The sequence below is a fragment of the Ochotona curzoniae genome, unplaced genomic scaffold, assembly GCF_017591425.1.
Source record: "Ochotona curzoniae isolate NIBS_2020 unplaced genomic scaffold, NIBS_Ocur_1.0 scaffold_274, whole genome shotgun sequence".
NCBI lineage: Eukaryota > Metazoa > Chordata > Mammalia > Lagomorpha > Ochotonidae > Ochotona > Ochotona curzoniae.
Genome location: NW_024467101.1, coordinates 5256879 through 5283703, shown reverse-complemented (window position 1 = coordinate 5283703; position 26825 = coordinate 5256879). Strand labels below are relative to the sequence as shown.

Sequence of the window (26825 nt, the reverse complement as noted above, 5' to 3'; positions counted from 1 at the left end):
ATGGTGGCCCCCCAGACTACCAAGCGAAGGTTCCAGAACACAGGATGGCCACTGCCTTCTGACTGAGGCTTCTAAAATGTTGCAAGAGAGATTATGTCAGATATAAATAGGATTTACTAAAGAGTCTTTATTAACCAAGCTTTGTAATAGCAGTGTCCACTAGAAATTAGCAAGGGAAGAGTCAACCATGATAGTTCATTCTGAATTAAAATGCTGAGATGAAAAAAATGGTCATCACTGTGAAATGTATCCATTAAACTGAAGAACGATAGCTCAGCTTTCTCAGTAATATAAGTTATCCTCAAAGATATGCATTAGACAATCTGGGCACATTTTACAAAACTGTAAATATTTGTCTTTTTCTGGATTTTTCGTCTACATTTTACTAATAGGCTTCATCTGTTCTGAAGCTCTTGAAAGTACACAAAATTTAATTAGACTTCTGTCATTTTTTAGACATCTGTAGTAGTAGTATTTTGATAGAATAAAATTTTGTCCCAGTTGTTATTTGACGCTGTTTTAAATATAATCCGTGTTGTCCTATTAATATAATATTTAATATAATCTCATGTTGTCTCTATAAAATGGGAGATAAATTTCTTTTTTTTTTTAAAGATTTATTTTTATTATTTTTTTATTGGAAAGGCGGATATACAGAGAGGAGAGACAGAGAGGAAGATCTTCCGTCCGATGATTCACTCCCCAAGTGAGCGCAACGGGCCGATACTATGCCGATCCGAAGCCAGGAGCCTCTTCCGGGTCTCCCACGCGGGTGCAGGGTCCCAAAGCTTTGGGCTGTCCTCGACTGCTTTCCCAGGCCACAGGCAGGGAGCTGGAAGGGAAGCGGGGCTGCCGGGATTAGAACCGGCGCCCATATGGGATCCCGGGCGTGCAAGGCGAGGACCTTTAACCACTTGCGCCACCGCGCCGGGCCCAAGAGATAAATTTCTTCGATATTTTTAGGAGGCCTCATTAGAAACACCAAAGTCCCGAAATCTGAAACTTGAATTATTAGATGCCTGTCAAGTATGTCAAGAAGGCTTAAAATGCAGGTTAAAAGTAGAATCTCCTTTCGTGAAACAATATAGATTACATTTAACTATTGGCATAGAGTTAGTATCTAAATATTTTTAAAGTAAGATCATAATCTTTGTTAATTTTTTTTTAAAGATTTATTTTTATTATTTTTTTTTATTGGAAAGGCGGATGTACAGAGAGGAGAGACAGAGAGGAAGATCTTCCGTCCGATGATTCACTCCCCAAGTGAGCGCAACGGGCCGATACTATGCCGGTCCGAAGCCAGGAGCCTCTTCCGGGTCTCCCACGCGGGTGCAGGGTCCCAAAGCTTTGGGCTGTCCTCGACTGCTTTCCCAGGCCACAGGCAGGGAGCTGGAAGGGAAGCGGGGCTGCCAGGATTAGAACCGGCGCCCATATGGGATCCCGGGCATGCAAGGCGAGGACGTTTAACCACTTGTGCCACCGCGCTGGGCCCATAATCTTTGTTAATTTTAAACAGTGAGAACTTAATGAAACAGAATCAGTGCATATGTAATTAGCACTTCCAACAGTAGCAGGTTTTAAGTCTATAAATCTTGTATAGGTACAAACTGGATAGGATATTGGTGTTTTTTTTGTTTTTTGTTTTTAAGATTTATTTATTTATTGGAAAGTCAGATATACAGAGAGGAGGAGAGACAGAGAGGAAGATCTACCGTCCAATGATCCACTCCCCAAGTGAGCGCAATGGCTGATGCTATGCACTGATCCAAAGCCAGGATCCAGGAACCTCTTCCGGGTCTCCCACGCGGGTGCAGGGTCCCAAAGCTTTGGGCCGTCCTTGACTGCTTTCCCAGGCCACAGGCAGGGAGCTGGATGGGAAGTGGAGCTGCCGGGATTAGAACTGATATGCCCATATGGGATCCCAGTGCGTTCAAGGTGAGGACTTTAGCCACTAGGCCATGCTGCCGGGCCCAGATATTGGTGTTTTTGCAAACCTCTGATTATTTGGGACCCAGAGCTGGTCCTGGCAGGAATTTCCTGGACACGGGCATCAGTCATCACAATCAATTTTGGATATACATTCTTTTGTCCAATATAGACTCTTTTGGCATTTTAGGAAAATGGTCTTTAGAGGTATTAGTGCCATATTTTTTGAGTTAAAATAGATGCTCGGCATTGTTATTGAAGGTGTCTGAGCTTGCCACAATGAAAACATTTAGAACCCATTTGTTTTTGAATAATAAAGGTTTTAAGTGTTGCCAGGCAGGCAGGATGTTTGAAAGCTTCAATGTTATGCCAGGCCTTTAGATAACCCATAACTTATTCACCAGATGTCTGGGTGTTTTTTTTTTTTTTTCCTACAATCTGAGTGTATCCCAATTTGTCACAATTATAATATTTAAGTAAATTCTGCCTTAGCCTAGGGCTTTAGAGTTGCAGATAATAAACTAGCCTTGTAGGACTCTGATCTTATATCCATACAGATCCTTACATAATCGGTCGTACAGCCCCCAAGCAGCCTTAATTGGATACAAAGCACATTGGCATGCAGAATTTGCATTTTCGTAAGCCAAGGTTTGTAAAAGTAAATCTTGGACATCTGGTTGAGAAATCCTCATTTTGTAGCACAGCTTTTAGCTCAGCTATGAAATCCACTTACGGTTTCTTATTTCCTTGGGTCATTTTTACAAATGAGAAGAGAGTCTGTCCAGGCTCTTGGACCTTATGCCGTGCTCCTAATACACAGTGTTTAACCTGATTAATTACCTGATCATCATATCTAAACTGAGCCTCTGTTCCGTTGTCCTGCCCCTAATTGTTCAGCTGGTATATGCACAGGGGGGATTTTGAATCTCATTTTTCTGTTCTTGGACGCTAGCCTCATCTTCTTACCATGTACGAAGCTGCATGTATGCTCTTGCTTCCAGGACTGTCTTAGCAAGATTTTCCCAGTCCACAGGAATAAGACATTGTTGTTAGGCTAATTGAATTAGCAGTTGGGGCCCAGCATGGAAACTTAGCGGCTGAAGTCCTCACCTTGCAAGCAGTGGAATCCCATATGTTTGCCAGTTCTAATCCTGGCAGCTCCATTTCCCATCCAACTCCCTGCTTGTGGCCTGGGAAAGCAGTCGAGCACGGCCCAGTGCTTTGGGACCCTGCACCCGTGTGGGAGACTCGGAAAGAAGTTCCTGGTACCCGGCTTCGGATCGACTCAGCACCGGCCATTGCAGTCACTTGGGGATTGAGTCATCAGACGCAAGATCTTCCTCTCTGTCTCTCCTCCTCTCTGTATATCTGACTTTGTAATAAAAAATAAATAAATCTTTAAAAATAATAATAATAATTTTTTTAAAAAGTTCATGCTTCTCACTGAACACAGCATCCAAACTTTAACTGGTAACATTTCTTCCTGCTTTTGAGCTCTCCTTAAAGCCCATAGTATTTTCTGCCACAGTTTATAGTTTAACACAGTTGGATGAAACCACTCACAGTGCTTACTTACAAGTGAGAGGAGATCCTCGTATGGACACTCGAGGGATTTTTACTCCTGAGCCCTTAAAAAGACCCTGTCAAAGGCTTATGTACCATCCTCCAACTGAAGATGAGTTTCCCATGGTATCCCAAGAGTCACTTACCTCATGCATCCCAGCTGGAATTTCAGTAGCCTCTTAATTTTTCCTCCAATAACTTCTTGATTTTCCTCTGCCAGTCAAGCCCAAGTACATGTGCCGAATAGTGTAATATCAGAACACAGAGTTTTGACCCTTTCAAGGAAAATTAATGTTTTGTGGAACAGGGCAGCACTGAAGGGAAGGAAAAACAGTGTTTTTATAGTTAAAGTGAATACACAAAAAAATCATGCTACGTGCACAGCAGCAGGGTGGCCACAGGGAGTTATCTGTTAAATTTAAAAGCAATAACATCTCGGCAGACAAAGCGAAAGTTACCAAGGTCGGCATGCCCTCAAACAGACAATAACATTAAACAGGCCAGCGGCTCTCAGCTTTCCAAGCGCCTCACCTGAACTGGCACTTTTGCAGAATTCATGGTTGGTCCTCCTGTCACTGTTGTCTGTCTTAGTTGATCCATATCGCTTTAAAAAAAAAAAAGTAAAAATATAAAATTTGAGTCAGATGGGCCTTGAGACATTTGCAGAAGACAAGACCACGATGGCTACATAGGAAGAGCCCAAGTGCAGTTCCGACTGGTGCTGGTCAGTGACAGGGGCGTTGGGAAGATCATCTTTGTGAAGTGCCACTTGACTAGTGAACTGAATACTGGATGTATTCAGCCATGCTGGGCATCGAGGTCTACCTGCTCATATTCGACAGCGACCCAAGAACTCATAAAGCTCAAATCTGGAACACAGCTGGCCAGGAGTTCAGCAGCCTGCAGGATGGTTACTACACCCAAGGCCAGTGTGCCATCATCATGTTTGATGTGACGTCCTGAGTGACCTACAAGAACTTGTCACCTGACCGAGAGACCTGGTGTGGATATGGGAGAACAGTCCCACTGTGCTGCGCAGTAACCAGGTGGATGTTAACAACAGGAAAGTGAAGGCAAAATCCATTGTCTTCCACCAAAAGAAGAAACTCCAGTGCTAGGACATTTCCACCAAGAATAACTATAACTTTGAGAAACCATTCCTCTGGCTTGCAAGGTGAAGATTTAGACAATGGAGTCACCATGCGAGACCCACTGAAATAAATTGCTACATATTGTTCTCATCTGATTCATCTTTTTCCTTCAAAGATTCCTTGGCCTACTCCTTTGCTTCTTTCCTTATGCCTTTTGGAACAATTTCATGTTTTCCTTTAGTGAATTCACCAGCCCACCCAGCTGGGCTCTAGTTCCAAAAGTTTTATCCTTAACTTAATCACGTGCTATGTAAATTATTTTGGCATCTTCATTACCATCATGGCAGGTCATTTCTTTGATCTGGGGTTTTTCTATTGATGTCTTTGCAGCTTGCCTGACTGTGCCAATGGCACAGCCTCCATAACCGTATGAAACATTTAACGGGTCAATCCTATAAAGCTGTGAGCCATCATTCACACTGTGAGATCCTAACACGAAGTTGCAGCCAGAAGTTCTCACAGCACTATAGTCTGTAATCAAGGATGCACATGGCCACTCTGCAAGACTTAATTAAAAAAAAAAAAAAGATTTATCTATTTTATTGGAAAGACATATTTACAAAGAGGCAAGATTGAGAATGATTTTCTGTCAGCTGGCTCACCCCCCAAGTGGCAACAATGGCCGGAGCTGCGCTGCTGTGAAGCCACGAGCCTCCTCTGGGTCTCTCACGTGGGTGCAGGGTCCCAAGGTTTTTGGTCATCCTCAACTGCTTTCTCGGGCCAGAATAAGGAGCCAGTTGGGCAGTGGCACAGCCGGGATACAAACTGGCATCCGTATGGGATCCCGGCACACGCAGGTGAGGATTTAGCCACTAACCTGTCGCGCCGTGCCCTTGCAGGACAATTCAGTGGGATCTAACACCCAGAGTTATATCCGAAGCTGGAAACTTCTCTTGCATTGTCTACTAAAGAGTGGGCACCTGCCAACAACCCCTGCACTGTCATTCCAACACCGTCTTCACATCTGATTCCAACAGCTACTATTTTCCACAGTCTTCATAGCATGTTCTACCTGAAGGAAAAATAAATAAACCTCATCCATTAGCAGAGAATGTAGGGGCAGACAGTTGACAGCCTGTGCCAATCCAACTGATGCTCGTGCGGCCACAGGGACACCTAAGGCCATTCTCTCATTTCAATAATTCTTGCTTTGCACACTGAAATTTTCCAAATAAAAATTTTTCTTCCATCTAAGAGAAGAACCTAGTTTGTTATCACTTTTAAAAAAAAGATTCTTTTTTATTAGAAAGGCAGATTTAAAGAGAGAAGGAGAGACAGAGAGAAAGATCTTCTGTCTGCTAGTTCACTCCACAAGTGGCTGCGATGACCAGAGCTGAGCTAATCTGAAACCAGGAGCCAGGAGCCTCCTCAGGGTTTCCAACATGGTGCAGGATCCCAAGACTTGGTCCATCTTCAACTGCTTTCCCAGGCCACAATCAGGGAGTTGGAAAGGAAGTGGAGCAGCTGGGATATGAAGTGGCACCCTTACGGGATGCTGGCATAGGTAAGGCAAGGACTTTAGCCACTAGGCTACCACACTGGTCCCTGTTGTCATCTTTTACATCAAATTTCCCTTAACACCAGTATACATTTAGGTTTTCATGCTAAATTTTTAGACAATGGGCAATAAAAATGTGAATTTTTTGAAAGTGCATAAAACATACCCATAAGTATATTAAATTTTATCACACATAAACCTGAGTAGATATTTCTCTCAAATATTCTGTGATTTTTCCAATCCTTTCACTAAAATACTAAAACCTTTAATTATTTTGTTGTGTTTTCCCCTTTACAGTCTAATAATGTACCAATTCTCCTGTAGCCTGAAATATTTCCCAATGTACTTCATTTATTCAAAAATTCATTTATTTCATTAGTTTTCTCACCAAGAACACATTTTTATGCTTGAAATCGCTTTCCTTCAGCTATTTACATTTTTAAATAACCCTTTAAAATTCTCCAATCTGGGCTTGGTGCAATGGCTCAGCTAGCTAATCCTCTCCCAAGTGACAGGATCCCATATAGGTGCTGGTTTGTGTCCAGGATGCTCCATTTTCCATCCAGCTCCCTGCCTGTAGCCTGGGAAAGCAGTAGAGGACGGCCCAAAGCCTTGGGACCCTACACCAATATGGGAGTCCTGGAAGAAACTCCAGGTTCCTGGCTTCTGATTGGATCATTTCTGTCCATTTTGGCCATTGGGGAATGTAACAGTGATGGAAGATCTTTCCCTGGCTCCCACCCTCTGTAAATGATTAGCCTTTCCAATAAAAATAAATCATTTGTAAAATACTGTAAAGATTTTTAATTAGCTACTTATTTATTTTTATTGCAAGGGTAGATTTCCAGGGAAGAGAGACAGAAAGATCTTCCGTCTGCTGGTTCATTCCCCTAGTGGCTGCAATGGCCAGTTCTGAGCTGAAGCTGGGAGCTTCCTCTAGGTCTCTCCCATGGGCACAGCATCCCAAGGCTTTGGGCCATTCTCTACTGCTTCCCCAGGCTACAAGCAGGGAGCTGGATGGGAAGTAGAGCAGCTAAGAAACAAACCTGTGCCCATATGGGACAGCGTGTGCAAGGCGCGGATTTAGTCCCTGAGACATCATGCTGGGTCCAAAAATAAATAAATCTTTTTAAGGCTCACCAAATTAAGACATTTTCTAAATAAATGAACTTATCAAATGTGAAACTCAGGTACCTTTACATATTCTTCAATCTTTTGCCATATATGACCTATTTGTGTTCGTAAGTAACACAAATAGTTCTTAGAATTTAGGAGACTGGGACCAGCACGGTAGCCCAGGAGCTAAAGTCCTCGCCTTGCATGTGCCGGAATCCTCTATGGGTGCCGATTCGTGTCCCAGAGGCCCTGTTTTTTTTTATCCAACTTCCTGCCTGTGGCCTGGGAAAGCAGCCTAGGACAGAGCAAAGTCTTGGGACTCTGCACCCATGTGGGAGACCTGGAAGAGACTGCTGGCTTCAGATGGGCTCAGCTCTGGCCGTTGCAGCCGTTTGGGGAGTGACTCAACGGCCAGATCTTCCTCTCTGTCTCTCCTCCTCTCTGTTTATCTGACTTTCCAATAAAAATAAAATAAATCTTTGAAACAAATTAGGAGGCTAAGAGACTTACAATTATTTTTAGGAACATTCACCTCATTTACCATTGCCTAATTTAATCAGCCTGATTGTACCTAGATGCTTAGGAAGCATATGTCAGACAAGGGTATCTGCTGTGTTAGGCAGCAAGTTCAGAATCACAATCTAGGGAGCCAGGCCGCCCGTACCCACATAATCCTGTTTGCCCACCTGGGAGGCAAATGACCCTGACCTATGATCACTGAGATGGAGCAGTATTTCATTACGTGGAACCACTCGTCCCCCAAGCCCCCATAAAGGCCCATGGTAGGGAAGGGCTTTCTGTCTTGGTTGTATGCTTCCACAGCTCCTGTACTCTGCCTCTTGGCCTCCCTCAGCACCTGCTCCATCTCTGGCTTCCCGCGAATAGTCTGCGGACAGAGATGGTCCCCCGTATGTCTGCATTCCTCACTCTCTGTTCACTGCTTGGGGAGACTCAGAGAAAATATAAATGCTAAGATGCTTTATATTTTCAAGAGTTCCAGGAGAGGCGAGGCCTCGCAATAACGGAGCGTGGGCAGAGAAGCCAGGAAAAGAGGAATGTTTGCAGCTTTGTGTGTGTGTCCCAGTTGTTTTATTTTGTTGGGGAAGCTGGAACACAGGTCTTCAGTTTAATGGATGAGCTTTATAGGAATTACCCTTTGTTTCTCTCAGGATTTCCAATCAGACTGGACTGCCATGTAGACGTGTCATTTGCTAAATTCTAGTGGGCACTGCCCTCACCAGGCTTGGTTTATAAAGACTCCTTGATACATCCTGGATCTGTCTGGCATCTCTCTCACATCCCACAACACATCTACCATTTCAAATAATTTTCCTGTTAACAAAAACCCTGTAAGCTAGTACATTGCACTTAGTACACAGAACACAACAATCAGTATTAAGCCATCCCCCAAATGATTTTTTAAAGATTTATTTATTTTTGGGCCTGGCGCCGTGGCGCAAGTGGTTAAGGTCCTCACCTTGCACGCCCGGGATCCCATATGGGCGCCGGTTCTATTCCGGCAGCCCCTCTTCCCTTCCAGCTCCCTGCCTGTGGCCTGGGAAAGCAGTCGAGGACGGCCCAAAGCTTTGGGACCCTGCACCCGCGTGGGAGACCAGGAAGAGGCTCCTGGCTTCGGATCGGCATAGCATCGGCCATTGCGCTCACTTGGGGAGTGAATCATCAGAGGGAAGATCTTCCTCTCTGTCTCTCCTCTCTGTATATCCGCCTTTCCAATAAAAAAATAATAAAAATAAATCTTTTTTAAAAAAGATTTATTTATTTTTATTGCATAGTCAGATATATATAGAGAGAGGAGGAGAAACAGAGAGGAAAATCTTCCATCCGATGAGTCACTCCCCAAGTAACCGCAACGGCTGGTGCTGTGCTGATCCGAAGCCAGGGGCCAGGAACCTCCTCCAGGTCTCCCACGCGGGTGCAGGGTCCCAAAGCTTTGGGCCGTCCTCGACTGCTTTCCTGGGCCACAGGCAGGGAGCTGGATGGGAAATGGGGCTGCCGGGATTAGAACTGGCGCCCATATGGAATCCTGGCATGTTCAAAGGAGGACTTTAGCTGCTAGGCCACGGCGCCAGGCCCTAAATGATTTATTTTTAGGTAAAATTACATTGTTATAATTCCAAATAACTAGTAAGGATAATATTTTCTGACCAGTAAGCACAGGCACAAATACATGCTAACAAGTTTGAAGTGTTTCAAATTTATTTTTTTTAACAAATTTAAAACAGACTAACAGTTACTTAAGGCATCTTAACCAACAAGCATTTAGATTGGTTTATTTTTTGTGAGCTACCCTGTACTGACTGAATCTGCTATAGCAGTATAATGCTGGCATGTAAGGACCGTTCGTCTTCTTTTCACGAAGCAACTCTAGCTGGAAAGAAAGACGTAAAGCAAAAATCTATTAAGTGGCCATTTCTCAATCTCAGATAGAACTGAGGCCAAGCAGTGTTATTTTAAAGCAGCTTTAAAAAAAAGATTTATTTATCTTATTGCAAGCGTAGATTTATAGACAGAAGAAGAGATAGAAAGATCTTCCATTCACTGATTCATTCCCCAGATGGCCACAATGGCCAAAGCTGAGCTGATCTAAAGCCAGGAGCCTCTCCTGGATCTCCCAGGTAGTTGCAGGGTCCCAAGTAAGAGTTGGTCACTTGAGCCATCCCACCAGTCCCCAAACAGCTTCCTTTCTTCCATAGATTTAAAGTAAAATTTCTGAATTTTTCAAAAATATACCCTAGGGCACTGCTAGAGTTGCTTCTGCTCACCCGTTGTTATGTCTTGGCACTGGACCCATTGAGCTGAATTACAAAGCAAGTTTGGCCAGTTACAAAGCAATTTCTCAAGGCAGCCATCTCTAACTCCAAAATAGGATCAGTCTTTTAATCCAATGTCCAATCACAGTTGAACTAAATCTCAAGACAGTGCTCTCACTCTAGCTCCCAAAGGGAAGACATTATTTAAAACAATATTCAACCACACCAACCAACCAAATTAGCATGAGAGATATTTCCCTGGACCAGAAGAGATATTACCTTGGTATCATCGCGAATGAAATCTTTGTCCACCAAAGATGTCTCTAGATCTTTTTTTTTTTAAAGATTTATTTTTATTATTTTTTATTGGAAAGGCGGATATACAGAGAGGAGAGACAGAGAGGAAGATCTTCCGTCCGATGATTCACTCCCCAAGTGAGCGCAACGGGCCGATACTATGCCGATCCGAAGCCAGGAGCCTCTTCCGGGTCTCCCACGCGGGTGCAGGTTCCCAAAGCTTTGGGCCGTCCTCGACTGCTTTCCCAGGCCACAGGCAGGGAGCTGGAAGGGAAGCGGGGCTGCCGGGATTAGAACTGGCGCCCATATGGGATCCCGGGCGTGCAAGGTGAGGACTTAACCACTTGAGCCACCGCGCCGGGCCCAAAGATGTCTCTAGATCTTAAACTGAATCCAAGTCCTGTTTTTTTTTTTTTCCCAATCTCACAAGTGCCTTAGAATAGCAACACCTGGTCAGTAATGAATCTTTTGGGACTGAGCCTGAGACAAGTGCTCAGGCTGCTGCATACTCTCTAGGGATGACGGTGGGCCGGGGCCATTGCACCACTGCAAAAAGCACGTTCAGCACCGTATTCCCTTCCTGGTCACCAGCCGTCACTAAACAGTATCCCAAACTGGTTGGAGACGCTATTGTAGAACCCCAAATCTGTGCCCACTCAGCTGATGCACAGGAACCCAATTGCTGAGGTTATGGTAGTGGAAGAAAGTAGGTGTTCTTGCAAAGTGCAGGGCAAGGAACCAGGCGTCGCTTGCTTCATTCCCAGGCTCCCTGAGGAATTATGGGTGAAAGTTTTTATAGACAGATATTTGGGGCTGAGAGATGTGTACATGTTTGGAGGCGGATCCCACGTTCTTTAGGGAATTTGCAATGGTCTGGGGGCAGGGATGGGAGCGTTATTTAAATTCAGTTACAGGATTTCTTTCCAGATAATACTAGCTATTCGTTGTTTTTTTTTTTTTTTTTTTTAATCTATTGGAGAGTCAAATGACTCCTGAATAAAGGCAGGGAGGACATCTCATGATAAAGGAGACAGAGAAGGACACAGGGCTACGGGAAGGGCATGGGTCTGGGCACGTGTTTACATTACCGGGCTTTAGTTTCACCAGCGCTGGACCAGGCTGAAGTCAGGAGTCTAGAATGCCACCTGAATCTTGCACATGGATGTCAGGGACTCAAGCCCTGGAGCCACTGCTGGCTCCAGGGTGTAAACTGGCAGAATCTCAGAGTATAAACTGGAAGAAGAGTGGAATCAGGAACAATGTTGATACTCAAGCCCAGGCACTCTGATAGGAAATAGAAGAACCCTAAGTTGGCAGAATCTTAACTGTTGGAGGTAATGATCGCCCCTATCCTACCGCCTTACTCTGCCCCCAAATTTCTAAATGCCTGCAGCCACGTGAGCAGCCCAGGAAAGACAGGCAAGACTAGTCGAGTCATGTTGTCAAACTGGCAGCACCTAAACGGAAGTTGTTTGAAACCATTGAATTATGTGGTAGTTGCTTGCTTGCTTCCTCTTTCTTTCTTTCTTCTTTTCTTCCTATCTTTCTTTTTTTTTTTTTTTTTAAGATTTATTGATTTTTATGGGAAAGGCAGATTCACAAAGAGAAGGAGAGACAAAGATCTTCTGTCTGCTACTACACTGCCCAGGTAGCTGCAACACCTGGAGCTGAGCTGATCCGAAGCCAGAAGGCAGAAACTTACTTCTGAGTCTCCTACGTGGGTGCGGGGTCCCAAAGCCAGGTAAAGACAAGAATGTCAAGAATCAAAAAGGAGTTCAGGAAATATTGACTCAGGAAGTACTCAGGATTGTAGTATCCCCTATGCTAATCCCTGTGGCTTTACCTCATTCGTTCATCCCACTCGCCTCTACTAGTGCTAAAAATCGCTTATGCAAGTGCTTTATACAAACTTTAATTCATCAACCATTGAGGTCAAGCCTTTTTGGGATGATACGTGCTGGCTTCCTCCTGAATAATGAAATGCTATTTCCTTTCCACAAGTGTCTACTGAGTCTCTGGTGGTCGGTTTCCATGGCCCGTGTTTCCCTGCCAACCACATGTAAATATAGATGGAGTGATGATGTCTTAGCTTCAGCCTGGCCCAGCCCTGTGACAGCCGTGTTGGAGTGCATTTGCTTCTCTCTCTGTCTCTCACCGCATTTCAAGTAGACACAAAGGATTTTTTTTTTTTAAAGTACACTGTATGATTACAGTGTTAATAATTCCAGGTTGGATTTGATTATGTAGTTAAGCAGTTCTTTCGATTTTATTCAATTTTTATACTGATTTAGCAAATAAATACAAATATTTTGTGAGTGTCTAAAAATATTCTGGGCCTAAAGCTCTGTGCTTTCTATGGAAAAGAGCATTGTTTCTTTCTTTCTTTTTTTTTTTTTAAGATTTATTTATTTATTGGAAAGTCAGATATACAGAAAGGAGGAGAGACAGAGGGGAAGATCTTCTGTCCGATGATTCACTCCTCAAGTGAGCGCAGCGGCTGGAGCTGAGCCAATCCAAAGCCAGAAGCCAGGAGCCTCTTCTGAATCTCCCACACAGGTGCAGGGTCCCAAGGCTTCGGGCCGTCCTCGACTGCTTTCCCAGGCCACAAGCAGAGAGCTGGATGGGAAGTGGAGCTGCTGGGATCAGAACCGGCGCCCATATGGGATCCCGGGCGCGTTCAAGGCGAGGACTTTAGCTGCTAGGCCACGGCGCCGGGCCCAAGAGCATTGTTTCTTATCCATCCCATTGTCATAGGGAACTTGATGTGAATGATGAAGGCAACCCTGATTCTTGTCTCACATGAAAGAAGAATGTTCAAGAAATCAGCCTCCATGAGCCAAGCAGAGGTACTGCACACCAGTGGGTACTTGGCCCAGCCTGACTCGGTCCACCTCCTGTCCTGACAGAAACAGTGACTTTGTCCAAGCGACACACACCCATTCCATGTCTTACTCTTGGGTGCTACAGCCCAGCCACACCTGGTCCAAGTTCAGACACAGCTCTCATGTGATTCAGTTGGGGCAGAGACCTAGCCCAGCCTATCCTACACCCAGCCTGGCTCTCATGAGCACCTGCAGCTGCTGAAGTCTAACTCACTCCGGCACACCCCAGATCCAGTCCACGCCCTTGTCGAGGGACACTGCAGTCGAGTCCAGTGGAGATCTCCGACCCCCATTCTGGGTCGTGCGCTCACTAATGGCAAACACAACCCTGCAGGGTGTCCCCTTCGATTCCAAGGGATCAGTGCTAAGCCCAACTGAAGCCAGGAACCAGATGCTTCTTCTGGATCTCCCACACAGGTGCAGGGTCCCAAGGCCTTGGGCCATCCTCGGCTGTTTTGCCATGCCACAGCAGAGAGCTGGAAGGGAAGTGGAGCAGCCAGGATACGAACTGGCTCCCATATGGAATACCCACACATGCAAGGTGAGGCTACCACACTGGGCCCACTGTGGGTTTTGTTTGTTTGTTTGTTTTTGTTTTTTAATAAAGGGAATGGTGCTTACTTTCTACATGGCTGTGAGTTTTCCATCTGTTATTTATTTCTAGTTTCATTCCACTGTGACTTCAAAAGATGTTTTGAATAACTCCAAACATTTATTATTTAGCAAGACTTGCTCAGTGGCCTGACATATGGTCTGTGAGGGAGAATGTTATATTGACACTTGAGAAGAATGTGTATCATGTTGCTCTTGGGTGAACTCTCCTATTTACATCTGTTAGGTCCAATTAGTTCATAATGTTGTTCAGTTTGACTATCTTCTTATTGCTCTGAAAAGCAGAGTAACAGAGAGGGAGAGAGAAAGATATCTTCTATCCACTGGTTTACCTCCCACATGGCCACAGTGTTTGGGGCTGCCAAGCTAAAGCCAGGAACTCAATCTGGGTCTTCATCTGAGTGACACGGACCCAAGTACCTGGACCACTTCCCTCCATCTTCCCAGGTGCATTAGCAGGAAGCTGGATTGGAAAACAGAGCAGGCAGGATTTGAACTGGTGCCCTAGAACTGCTTGCTTCTGGGCCTGCAGCTAAATCCTTACCTTGCATGCACCAGGTACACATATGGGCACCAGTTCAAGTCCTGGCTGCTCTACTTCCCATCCAGCTCCCTGTTTGTGGCCTGGAAAAGCAGTCGAGGACGACCCAAAAGCTTGGGACCATGGGCAATCTGGAAGAGGCTCCTGGCTCCTGGCTTTGGATCAGTTCAGTTCAGTTCAGCTCAAGTGGTAACAATAGCCAGGACTGGTTCAGATTGAAGCCAGCGGCTCAGAGCTTTTTCCAGGTCTCCCACATTGGAGCAGGGGCCTAAAGATTGGAATTATCTTCCTGCTGCTTTCCCATGCCATTAGCAGGAAGCTGGATCAGAAATGAAGCAGCCAGGACTAGAACCTGTATTTATATGGAATTCCAGCATTATAGTCTGCAGCTTTATCCACTATATCACTCTGTAGGTCCCTAATTTTTTTTAAATCTCTCAAAAAAATTGATTAACATGCCACTTTGTTTCATTTGTGCTTACATCTGGATAGAACACATTTTGGTGCGTTGTTTCTCATCCTTGTGTCCACATCAGAAATGAACCCTTGCGGCCCGGTGTGATATCCCAGTGGATAATCCTCACCTTGCAAGTGCCAGGATCCCAGTTCATATCCCAGCTGCTCCACTTCCCATCCAGCATACTACTTGCGCCTGGGAAAGTTGTAGAGAATGGCTAAAAGCCTTGGGACTCTGCATCCATGTGGGAAATTCAGAGGAAGCTCTTGGCTTCAGATTGGCTCTTCTCTGGCTAGTGCAGACATTTGGGGAGTGAACCAACAGATGGAAAATTTCTCTTTCTGTCGCTCCTCCTCTCTGTATATCTGCCTTTCTAAGATTAAGATTTATTTTATTTTTCTTGGATAGGCAGATATACAGAGAAGAGGAAAGACAGAGAGGAAGATCTGCCCATTGTTTCACTCTCCAAGTGGCCTCAATGGCCAGAGCGGCGCCGATCTGAAACCAGGAGTCAGGAGTGTCTTCCAGGTCTCCCATGTGGGCACAGGATCCGAGGCTTTGGGCTGTCTTTAACTGCTTTCCCAGACCACAAGCAGGGGCTGCCGGGATTAGAATGGCACCCATATGGGATCCCAGCGCCTGCGAGACAAGGACTTTAGCCGCTAGGCTACTGTGCTAGACCCAAATAAATCTTTAAAAAAAAATAAATCCTTGTGAATTCCGTAAAAAGAAGTACCACATCCTGAGTAATATTTCCAGATTATACATTAAACATGTGAGAAAAATACAGCAGGTGGGCAGGACAGTCAGAATCTGCTAAAATACCAACAACATCCCCAGAGGCGGACTTGAAGCTGTGCTATTTCCTCAGGAACGCTGAGTTTTCCCTGGTTGACCAGGCTTTCCCAGACGGGTGATTCGCAAGTTTGCGCAGGGCTGAGGAGCCTATAGCCTCTATGTCTTCAAAGACGCCACCAACTGTCCCTGGGCCACCCTCCACACTAGCTTCTACAACTCTTTGAGGCCAATATATGTGTGTCCAAGCTAAGGTGACCAATGAACTAAGACAAAAGGTCGTGTGTGTGTGTGTGTGTGTGTGTGTGTGTGTGTGTGTGTGTGTGTGTGTTTATCCCTTCTGGCAACTTCTGTCTTTCAACAAATGCTTGTCTTTGGAACAAGTGGGTTTACTCATTCTTTTTTGTTGAGAGACTTAGACAGTGAGACAAATGCAGAGTTTCCATCCTTTGGTCCACTTCCCAAATTTTTGCGTTGGTGAAACCCAGAACCTGGAACTCAATCCAAGTCTCCTACGTGGGTAGTGGGAACCCAAACATTGAAACCATCATTACTGCTGTATCCCATGATGCCCTATGTTAGCAGGAAGCCGGATTCAGGAGTGGAGCTGCTCTAGAGCCCAGGCATTGCAACGTGGAATACATGCATCTCAACTGGAGTCTTTTTTTTTTTTAATGACTTCTTTTCATAACAAAGCCATTAATTTTTTCACGTTCATTACAGAGATGAGGGGCTGGGTATTGCAAACCCATGTGGGCCCCTGGTAGGGACGGGGAGGTCAGGGTGTTATTTAAATGGTCATGCTATCAGAGATGATGGTTTCCACCTGTCCTCCCAGGGACTCCTCACTGTTCTCTCTGTGTGAGCTCCATGGCCTGTTAGCTGCCCATGCCTGCCTCAGAGTGCCCTGATTGTGTGTGTGTGTGTGTGTGTGTGTGTATTGCAACAGATTCCCATATCAAAATGCTGGTTTCAGTCAGTCCTGGCTAATTTGCTACTGATCTAGCTGCCTGCTAATGTGCCAGGAAGATGATGACTCAAGTGCTTTAGCTCTTTCCATCCACATAGGAGGTCCAGATGGAGTTCCTGGCCCCTGGCTTCAGCTTAGCTCAGCTAATTGAGCCACTTGCAGAGTGAACCAATCGAGGGAGGATCTCTCTGCCATTCTGCCTTTCAAATAAATAAATCTTTAAAAGAAAAACTCTTCGGCAAAGCACAATGGTTCAGTGGCTAAATCCTCACCTTGCATGTACCAGGATCCCATATGGGCGTTGATTTGTGTCCCAAGTTCTCCACTTTTCATTCAGCTCCCTGCTTGTGGCCTGGGAAAGTAGAGGATGACCCAAAGCCTTGGGACCCTACGTCCATGTGGGAGACCCAGAAAAAGCTTCTGGCTCATGGCTTCAAATCAGCTCAGTTCTGGCCATTGCGGTCACATCTTTCTGTTTCTCCTTTCCTCTGTAGATCCTGCCTTTCCAATAAAAATAAATAAAGACTTTAAAAGGAAAATTCTTAATTTTTGTTGTGTGAATTAATTCTATTTCATGCATTAACTATAATATATACATAATTAACTATAATATATACATTTTACATTGAAAAATCATGTGAAATTATAATTTGAAATAACCTTGATCATCTTTTAAAAAGAGTCACTTTTTTTTTTTAATTTGAAGGACAGAGTTAAAGAGCGAGAAGAAGAGACAGAGAGAAAGAGAGATTTTCTATCCACTGATTTATTTCTCCAATGGCTACAACTACTGGAGCTGGGTTGGTCCAAAGGCAGGAGCCAGAAGCTTCTTCCAGATATCCCTCATGGATTTGGGGACCTGGACCATCCTTCGTTGCCTTCCGAGGCCACATACAGGAAGCTGGATGGGAAGTGGAGACAGCAGGACCCTGCTCAGTGTCCATCTGAATGTTGGTGCTGCAGGAGGAAGCCTAGCGTGCTATGCCATGGTGCCAGCCCCTGATCCTCATCTTAAAACATAGATTAATGTCTTTCTTCTCATCCTCTTTTTTTCCCCCTCCCTGGTTTTCATTACATAATCTGAGGTTAAAAATCTTATTTAAAAAAAAATCTCCTTTCTCAGTTTTCTCTTATGCAGTTTGTGTGTTGCCATAGCAACAGCAAATTATTTCACCTTATCAGTATCAGGCATCCTCTGCTGAAAGGTGGTTTTATTCAGCTCTCTATCTTTAGCAAGTTTCAAGGCTCATTGCCAGTTCCTTTTCTCTTTTCATCATTCATGAGTTTCTGATTCATGTCTCAGTAATTTATTGTATAGTTCAGAGCCATTTTTGCAGAAAAAGGGAATTTATCTGGGAAAGCATTCATCAGAACGCTCATGATTTCAAAGTGGCAGAAAAATAAGTCCGAAAGACTCAAGTGAAAAAAAAAGAGGATATTGACATATAACCTGTATTGACAATAATTTATAGGATATTGACATAGGAATCTATAGAGCTTCAACGGAAGGCAGCCTCCCCCTGTGGCATCTAACTCTGGTTTAACCGTCTCCAGGGCATTCTCAGATTCACATCCCTACCCTATCACTCCAGCAGAGCAGGAATACCGTTACCTTCTAGACTCTGAGCTAACAGTGTCAGTGGCCTATCAGGCCACCTGTCCATCTTTTAAACCATCAGGCTGTGCTGCTGCTTAGAGCCATGAGCCACATGCTGAGTCCTGGAACTTAAGGGAGTGGAGTGGTGTAGAGTCACCACTTTTAAAGTCGTGTCCAAGTGCAGAGGGATCAAGACCCTGCTACAAAAATCTAGTTGTGTTGCACAAGGCAAAAGAGCAGAAGTACGTTTAGCTAGGATTTTAAATGTGTTGCTCAGATTTTTGTCTTGCAAAGATCACATCTTGCAAATTGAAATATCCAAAGCTACATGTTAATGGTATTTGAGAGGTGAGACCTTGGGCAGTGGATGGGGTCAGGTAAATGGATCACCAAGATTTGTGACATAATGGGTTATTACAGCAGTGGCTTTGTGGTCAGAGAGAGTGCTCTCTGTCAGGCTTGCTCGTCTTACCATGATGTTGTGGTACAACAGGTTAATCCCCATGCGTTGGATAGACGTTGCCGCCAGGCTCCTCTACACCCTGGTCACGCTCTTTCTCTCTCTCTCTTAAATGATTCATTTATTTTAATTGGATACTCAAATATACAGAAAGAATGAGAGACAGAGAAAGCTCTCCGTCCACTGATTCACTCCCCCCACGTGGCCACAATAGCTGGATCTGAGCCAATGTGAAGCCAGGAGCCAGGAACTTCTTCTGGGTCTCCCACACGGGCACAGGGTCCCAAGGCTTTGGGCCGTCCTCAACTGCTTTTCCAGGCCACAGGCAGGGAGCTGGATGGTAAGGGGGGCAGTTAGAACACAAACTGGCAGCCATATGGAATCCTGGCACGTTCAAGGTGAGGACTTTAGCCACCAGGCTATCATGCCGGAGTTTACTTTTTTGTTCTTTAGACATTACCTGGATCAAAATCCCAGTTTTGTAATGTTTTGTTTATCTGTGATTGTCACACAATAAGGAAAACATCTAGATGGGCAGCTGGCTTTCCGAGCAGGTCTTAGGTAGAGGCTGGTATGGGTTCACAGTGTTCTAGAATGTTCTTAGCTTCATGCTTCCAGAAATATGTTGCTGCCAGCATACTTAAGATGATTGTTCACTTTGAGCCTGGCTCATGCCAGCTTGACTCAGCAGAGACTAATGAGGCTAAATACCATCTTTTTAAAAGCTTGCTTTCATTTGAAAGGCAGAATGATATAGAGTGACAGAGAGATCTTCCACCTGCTGATTCACCATCTCCTCCATCCCCAAATGGGTGCAATGGTTTGAAGCTGGTAGCCAGGAATGTCTTCCAGGTGGGGTGCCTCTTGAAAGGAGAAGCGAATAGACATCTTCCCTTTTCATTTTTAAGACATATTTATTTATTTGAAATTCAGAGGAGGAGACAAAGAACCCAAGAGCTTCAACCTGGTCTTCCACGTGGGTGACAGAGACATAAATAGACCGTCTTCCATCACCTTTCCCAGGCCATCAGCAGGGAGCTGGATTAGAAGTGGAGCAGCCAGTGGTAAATCTGAGAGCCAGAATGGTGTGTGGGTCATGCTGGCTTGGGTCACAATACCAGCCAGTTCACCTTAGGACCGGGACTGTGGGCTGACTAGGCTGGTTAGGCTATAGTCCCCACCAGCATGAGCTGGAATTGGGTACTGGCCGGGCCAGGCCAGGCTACAGCACCCACTGGCAAATGCCAAGGTGAGACTGGCCATGCCAGACTGGGCCATAGCACCCAACTAGCACACATGAGACCCAGAGGGGAGAGCAGGTGAACCCAGTAGGGAAGCTACGGGGGACTCCTCTTCCTGGCCACTATTCCTACCAGAAAGTGTGAGAGCTGGGATTGGGGGCAGGCCAGGTTGGGCAGGGATACAACACCAGTTGGCCTGCATGTAAGTTGGATTGGGAGAAAGCCAGGCTGGGCGGACTGTACCTACTGGTACATGTATACGCCAGAGTGGGTGTGGGTTGGTTGCACTTTGTTGCAGCGTTAGCTAGTTCAGCAAGCTAAACTGCAGAACCACCTGGAGAATGCAAGATCCATGAGTGAGAGTGAGCCCGTGAGGGAAATAGTGGGCAGCTTTCTGATGGGCTGCATCTATCACTGGTGAGCATGGAAGCTAGGACTAGGGGTAGGCATGGCTTGACAGAGAGTGGAGACCACTGGCACCTACTGGAAAGTGAGGCTGGCTGGAGTGATCTAGGCTTCAGTGCCCATTGACATGTACAAGAGCATAATGAGACAGACTGGGCCAGTCTGCTGTACATGCTGGCAAACACAGAAACTAGGGTAGGGAGCAGGCCCGGTGGGGGTTATTGCAGGTCACTCCTATTAGGCTACAACCCCTACTGGTTTGTGTGAGGGTCAAATGTGCAGTGGGTAAGATTAGGCTGGACTGCAATACCCACTAGATTGCATAGAAGATAGGGCTGGAGACAGAACTGACCCAACCATTCCAACTACCAGTGTGTGTGTAGGTTGATTTGGACGACAGATTGTGCCAGACCCTGTCCTGGCATATACACACAAGAACCAGGCTTGGGATCACCTCAGATGAGGTGTCTTTGGGAATCCCCCCAACTGAACCACAGAACTCAGAGCTCCAACCATGAAGAGAATTACAGGTTCCATTGTTTGATTGTGGAGAGCATGCATCCTCAGTGGCTTAGATGGAATAGTGGACGGCATATCCAGACGCACATGAAAGATATGGTAGTACAATGGAGCCTGCAGAGGACACTTGGTATCATGACAGAGGATGGAGGACAGAACAAACCAATCAACTACCCCGGCCAAGAGTTGGCAGTGAATACCTGGACAAACAGAGACTCTAAGGTGGACTGTCAGTCAATGGATTCTAGAGCGATTTCAATGGGGTAAGAGTGGCAAGATCGGCAGGAATATAGAATTGTTGAATTATCAAAACCACTTGAGCAGGATCCTCAGAGCATGCCCCGCATTGGGGACCCTGGTTTGGTTGGGAGGCTGGGTATGGCCTCTGCCCTCATTTCTCCTCTCCCCCTAGATATAGTAAGGAAAAGCGAGAATGTGAAAACAATGGTCTCACCCACTTTCCTCTAGCCCTTGACCCTTTGCACCCTAGTCAAATATGTAAAAATTATCAAAAAATAAACTTTATAAAAAATAAAATGGAGCAGCCAGGACATGAACTGGCACTCACATAGGATGCTGGAGTAGCATGGGGCATCCTTACCTACAGTGCCACAATGCCGGATCTAGGAGGCTGCATTTCCAACGAACTCCCAGACAAGCTGATGGTGCTATTCTGGAGATCATGCTTTGAGTTGTAAAGATTCCTCAAAAATGAAAGAAATCACAGGAGTTTGTGATTGTATGGGTTGTCAGGAGGAAGATAAAACGTTATTGAGGATCAAGGCCTAACTTCAGCGTGAGTATCTGGGTGAAGGCGATGCTATCCACAGATTCAAGATGTGGAACAGGTTTGGGCGGGGTAGATAACAATAACAGATAATATTTACCGTGTACATAATGTAGCATTTACTCTGAGCAACCTGCTTGTGAGGTGGGTACTACTGTTATACCCGCTGTGGAGTCTGAGGAAACTGAGACACAAGTGGGAAGTGGAGCAGCCCAGACTGGTTATTTTTGAGCCCCAGAGTGTCTGTGTCGGTTTCTCTAAATCTTGATGTTGCAGTTTCGGCGATTCCGTTTTTGTTTTTGTTTGTTTGGGTTCCTATTTCAGTATATCCTTTGTCCAAGCTTGTGTCCATTGTCCTAATCCGGGGGTCATGTTCTAGAACATCAAGGTCTTGCTCAAGAGTCTCAACCCCTACATCTCTAAGCCCTTTTCTCGGCTTTACATCTCTTCATAGATGTATGAAGTATATAACTGAGCTTGAGTATATAATGTCTGTGTCTAGAAGATACCTTTGTAAGAACATGCCCCACCCATACGCAATACTGGCTGAGTTGATTTCGGGTGAGAAGATCCACCCCTTTTCTCTCGTTTTGATTTTCACATTTTGGTTTCCCACCTTCCCTGGCCCGATGCACTATTTCTGGTTTCTGATTTAGTCTCCTACAGTTTGGGCCACAGACCCCACAGGCCCGAAGCCCGTGCCTGCAGCTGGCGTTCCTCCTCACACCAAGTGAGGATCTGTTAGGACCGGGTCTCGAACTCGCTTCACCCCGATTCTCTCAGATGCCCCGCCCCCGGCGAGTCCGCGCCCGACCGCTCGCTCTCCCTCAGCGTCTCCACAGCCGCCTCACCCGCGGACGCACGTGACCGCGCCCTCCGGCGCCACCGCCGCAGTGCTCCGCCCTCAGCTCGCCGCTTCCGCCAGCCCCGCGAGGCCCCGCCCCTCACCGCGGGCAGCCAATGGGGACGCACGCTTCTTGGCCCCGCCCCGGCGCCCTCCTCGGCGCGCCCCTCCCTCCGCCCGCCGGCCCGCCCGTCAGTCAGACAGGCAGTGGTTCCGAGCGCCGCCGCCGCCGCGAGCTCTCGGCCTTCTGCTGAGCGGACGCGCTTCTGCCCCGTGTCCCGGTCGGCGGCAGCGGCTGCTGCGCGGGCGGCGACTCGGTCCTTCCGGGAGGCGCGGCGGGAGTGGAGCGGCGGCCGCGGAGCGACGAGCCCAGCGAGGCGGAGGCGGCCCGGCAGCCAACATGGCGGCGGCGGCGGCGGGCGCGGGCCCGGAGATGGTCCGCGGGCAGGTGTTCGACGTGGGGCCGCGCTACACCAACCTCTCGTACATCGGCGAGGGTGCCTACGGCATGGTGTGGTGAGTGTCGGCGCCCCGTCCGCAGGCCCGGCCCGCTGCACCGCCCGGGGGCTGCAGCAGCCGCCCTGGTCCCGGGGTTCGGTCGCAGGTCGGCGCGCCCCGAAGCCCGAGGCCCGAGGTCTAGGTGCCGCTAACTGCTGCTGCTGCTGCTGCTGCTGCTGCTCGGGAGCTCGTCCCGGGCCGGTCCTCGCTGCCTGCTAAGGGAGAGGTTGCAGGGGGCGGAGGCTCGGGGTGCAGGGGATGCCTGCACTGGCTTGTTCTGGCTGGGTTTCAAGGCCAGACCCTCCCCAGTTCCCCATCCCCCTGCCCCGGGAAAGCAAAGGAAGCGTCCCTCGCGCCCCAGTTTGCCAACATCCTGGCCTTGTCTTTGGCGTGTGATGGTCGAACCACACATTCCATTAGATGATCGCCTAGTGGCGGCGGGTGTGCGGGGAACCCCGGGATGATTAAGTCTCTGGCAGCCCTCTCCACCGCGACTGCTTTGGTTCGTTGTCTTGGAGAGGGTTGCTGGTGCTGCAGCACAGGTTTTCCAAAAAGCAATGTCAGCGACAAGGGGGTGGGGGAATTGGGTGGAGGATTTCTGCCTTGAAGTTTTTATTTATTTATTTTTAATGGGTGCGAATCAATCTCAGTGTGCGCGTTTCAGATAGATGCAGCAAGCATCCCTTTGGGTTTCTGAAAGATCTGCTTGGGATTGGGCCTCGTCCGACCCTCCCCCAATCTCAAGCGCGCTCTGTTCTCTTACCCAGTGTGAAGGCTGCCAAGGCGTTTTAGGCTAATGACGGTGCCTTTCCCCTCTTAGTGTTTTAGCGGTCAGTGTACTGCAGCTTTAGTGAAGTGATGTTTTTTTTTTTTTGCCGTCACCTGCAGGCTCCCCTCCTGTTGCTCCACATCCCCCTGAAACATTCATGGAGTGATGGTGATGGTATCGTTTGTGTTAGCTGTACGGGCCGACTGCTGTTTGGTGCTGATGACTGGCAGGAGCGGATGCTCTTCTGCCTGAGTCTTAGTATCTTTTGTGTTGAACGAAGTAAGCTCAGTTATGGAATGTTTCATGCTGAGTGCTCTGCTGCAAGCTGTGCTTTGATTTTGTTTGAACAGCCACCACGAGAGAGGAGAACATGGCCTTTGCCCTCTGTTACGATGGGGAAGTGCTTCCAGGTGCAAGCCTTGTTTCCGAGGTCCCAGAGTGAAGGTGTGAGACTTGAGAGCGAGACCAAAGTTTGAGATCCTGTATGCCCTGGCACTGTTCAGGACACCCTTCAACAGAGTCAGCAATAATTCCAGCATTTGAATGCATTTTAGAGCCGTGTGCAAGTGTGTTTCAAGAATGCAAACAAATTTAGATGAAGGTGATTTTGGAAATGCCTTGAAGGGCATGTTTTATCAGTTACCGTAGCTCGGTAGGAATATAGGGTGCGTTTTTAAAAGACTGCTTGACTCCATAAGGAGCAAATGCTCTCTCGGATACAGAATGACAGGTGTCCACAGCTTAGAAGCCAAAGGAGAACTTAAAAACTCAGGTCAGACTTGAAAGAAATCCGGCCCTTCGGACTAGCTGGGAGAAAGTCCTGCCAGGGTGTCCCTTCTCTGTCATCCCTCTCATGCTGTGGCACCCGTGCCAAGTCCACCAGAAGCTGGGTCTCCTTAGCAGAGGCTCAGGATTGCCTGTGTCCTCTGACCCCTGCCTTTAAAAAAGTAGATCTAAAATAGGGACTGAAGAAAAATCTTTTCAAGACAGATCAGTGGAAAGAATGCTTTTCCCTTAGCTGATAAGAAACTTGCTGAACCGATCTGAAAATGATGTAGATTAGGGAACTGTGTCTGTCACTGCTTATGGACTTATCTGACCTCCGTTCAAGTGCCGAGTACTCTGACTGCAATTTTCCCTTTCTAAATAAAATGTAAGAGATGTTTGAATCCTGGGAGTCCAGGTTATAACCTTTTCTCTTCAGGGTAATGGTGTGACCTCGTGTTGACTGGATCTTCTGTATGTCACATTCATTAGCATCTGATCAATAAGTGTTGGAGAATGAAGATTTATGATCAAAATACTAATATTTTGAATAGCAATATTTTAAACACTACTGTAAAGACTCAGAAGTTTGTTAATGTTTTACAGATTTTTTTTTTCCAGTTTTTGAACAAGTTCCTCTGGATTTTGTTTTGGTCGGAGCCCCTTTCTAACCGCTGTGTGGAAGCTGTAGAGATGAAGAGCGAGGCTTGAGCTGGGCCTGTAAGAGTGGGTGTGAGTTGGACAGGCAGATAATAGAAGCAAGTGACAGCTTGAGCTGTAGAATCTAATCCTGGAAAAGCACTTGGGTGGCGAACCCTCGGGGACTCTCCAAACCCCACATTTAGCAATGTGTGTGTGCTGTGGGGGAAGTAAGAATGTTTTTGAAAGAGGCAGTCAGTTTGTCAATTTTGAATTTTTGGAAAAGATGGCTTAAGTGGTGGGAACGACAGGAAGAGCAGCGACTGGAGTGGTGGGGTCTGTGAGGCTGTGGCGGCCTTCCAGGGCTGAGGGGCTGTGTGGAGAATCAGCAGCAAGGGCCGTTGCTGGAAGAGTGGCGGGGGGAGGTCCCATCGTGGCAGGCAGGAGCACGAATGGAGGATGAGGCAAAGATGTGAGACCTGGGAGAATGACAGAACGGGTATCTCCTCGATTTATTATTCTGGTTTATCAGAAAGGCTGGAAGAGAGACCCCTGAGGGCTTTCCTCCACTGATTGACTCCCCAAACTCCTGCAACAGCCAGGCCTGGTCCAGGCTGAAGCCAGGAGCCCGTGACTGCCACTGGGTCTCCCAGCTGGGATCACAGGCAGGGGGCCTGAACCAGGCACCCGAATGAGGGGCAGTTGTCCTGAACGGCATCCTCACTGCTCTGTCAACTCCTGCCCCTGGGATTGCTGTTTGCCTAAAAGGTTGCATGTGTTTGAAAGATGGACTTAGAATGTTCTTGCATCTGTTGGTTCATTCCCCTCAAAGAGCTGGACTGATCTGAAGCCAGCAGCTTCATCCGAGTCTCCCCAGTGCTCAAGCAGTTGAACTATCCTCCGCTGCTTTCCCAGGTACTTCGGCTGCCCTGGAGTTGAATCAAGAGTGGAGTAGCCAGAACTGGAACCAGCCCCGCATACCCAATACACCATAGCACCAGCCCCTAGAGTCAGCATTAGAGGGGGTATTTCTGAGATGGGAAGAGACAGGTTTCGCTGAGTGATTGGGTGTGAGCACAGCTGTTCATCCAGGAAGCCTGGGAGGATGTGGTGTCTTTATCAAGGGAGGCTGTGGGCAAAGTAGGTTTGTCAGGGAGAAGTGGTAAGTACTGGTCTGGACTTAAATTTTTGATGGCCTGGATGATCGGGGTGGGGAACAAACTCCCCCCCGCCCCCCCGCTTTTTCTGTCAAGTGCCGTTTGGATATTTACAACATCTTTCTAGGGCTGTGTGAAATTATCAACTTAAAAATTAGCCTGCTGTAGGTTTATTGAATTTTATTTATTTATTTATTTATTTATTTATTGGAAAGGCAGATTTTACACAGAGAAGGAGAGACAGAGAGGAAGATCTTCTGTCTGTTGATTCACTTCCCAAGTGGCTACAATGGCCAAAGCTGAGCTGATCCAAAGCCAGGAACCAGGAGCTTCCTCCAGCTCTTCCACTCGGGTCAGGGTCCCAAGGCTTTGGGCTGTACTCAACTACTTTCCCAGGCCACAAACAGGAAGCTGGTTGGGAAGTAGAGCAGCCGGGACACAAACTACTAACACCCATACAGGATCTCAGGCGTGCAAGACAAGAATCTTAGCCACTAGGCTGTCATGCCAGGCCCAGTTTATTGGAGTTCGAGTCCCTTCTGTGTTTGCCATAGCAGAGTTGGGC

At 46.7% G+C, this 26825-nt stretch overlaps 1 protein-coding gene and 1 pseudogene across 3 annotated transcripts in view; both read left to right on the top strand.

Annotated features, from left to right (window-relative positions):
• On the top strand, positions 1-22686 carry LOC121171864 (annotated as a pseudogene).
• The window catches only part of MAPK1 (mitogen-activated protein kinase 1), a 68882-nt gene continuing 64731 nt past the window's right edge, over positions 22675-26825 (top strand). For 2 of the 3 annotated variants that reach the window (XM_041003708.1, XM_041003707.1), the window contains exon 1: positions 22675-22948. In XM_041003708.1, the coding sequence (XP_040859642.1) occupies positions 22833-22948 (116 nt within the window). In that variant the 5' untranslated portion in view covers positions 22675-22832. The remainder of the gene's footprint in view (positions 22949-26825) is intronic. The other variant, XM_041003706.1, reaches the window with a different exon arrangement.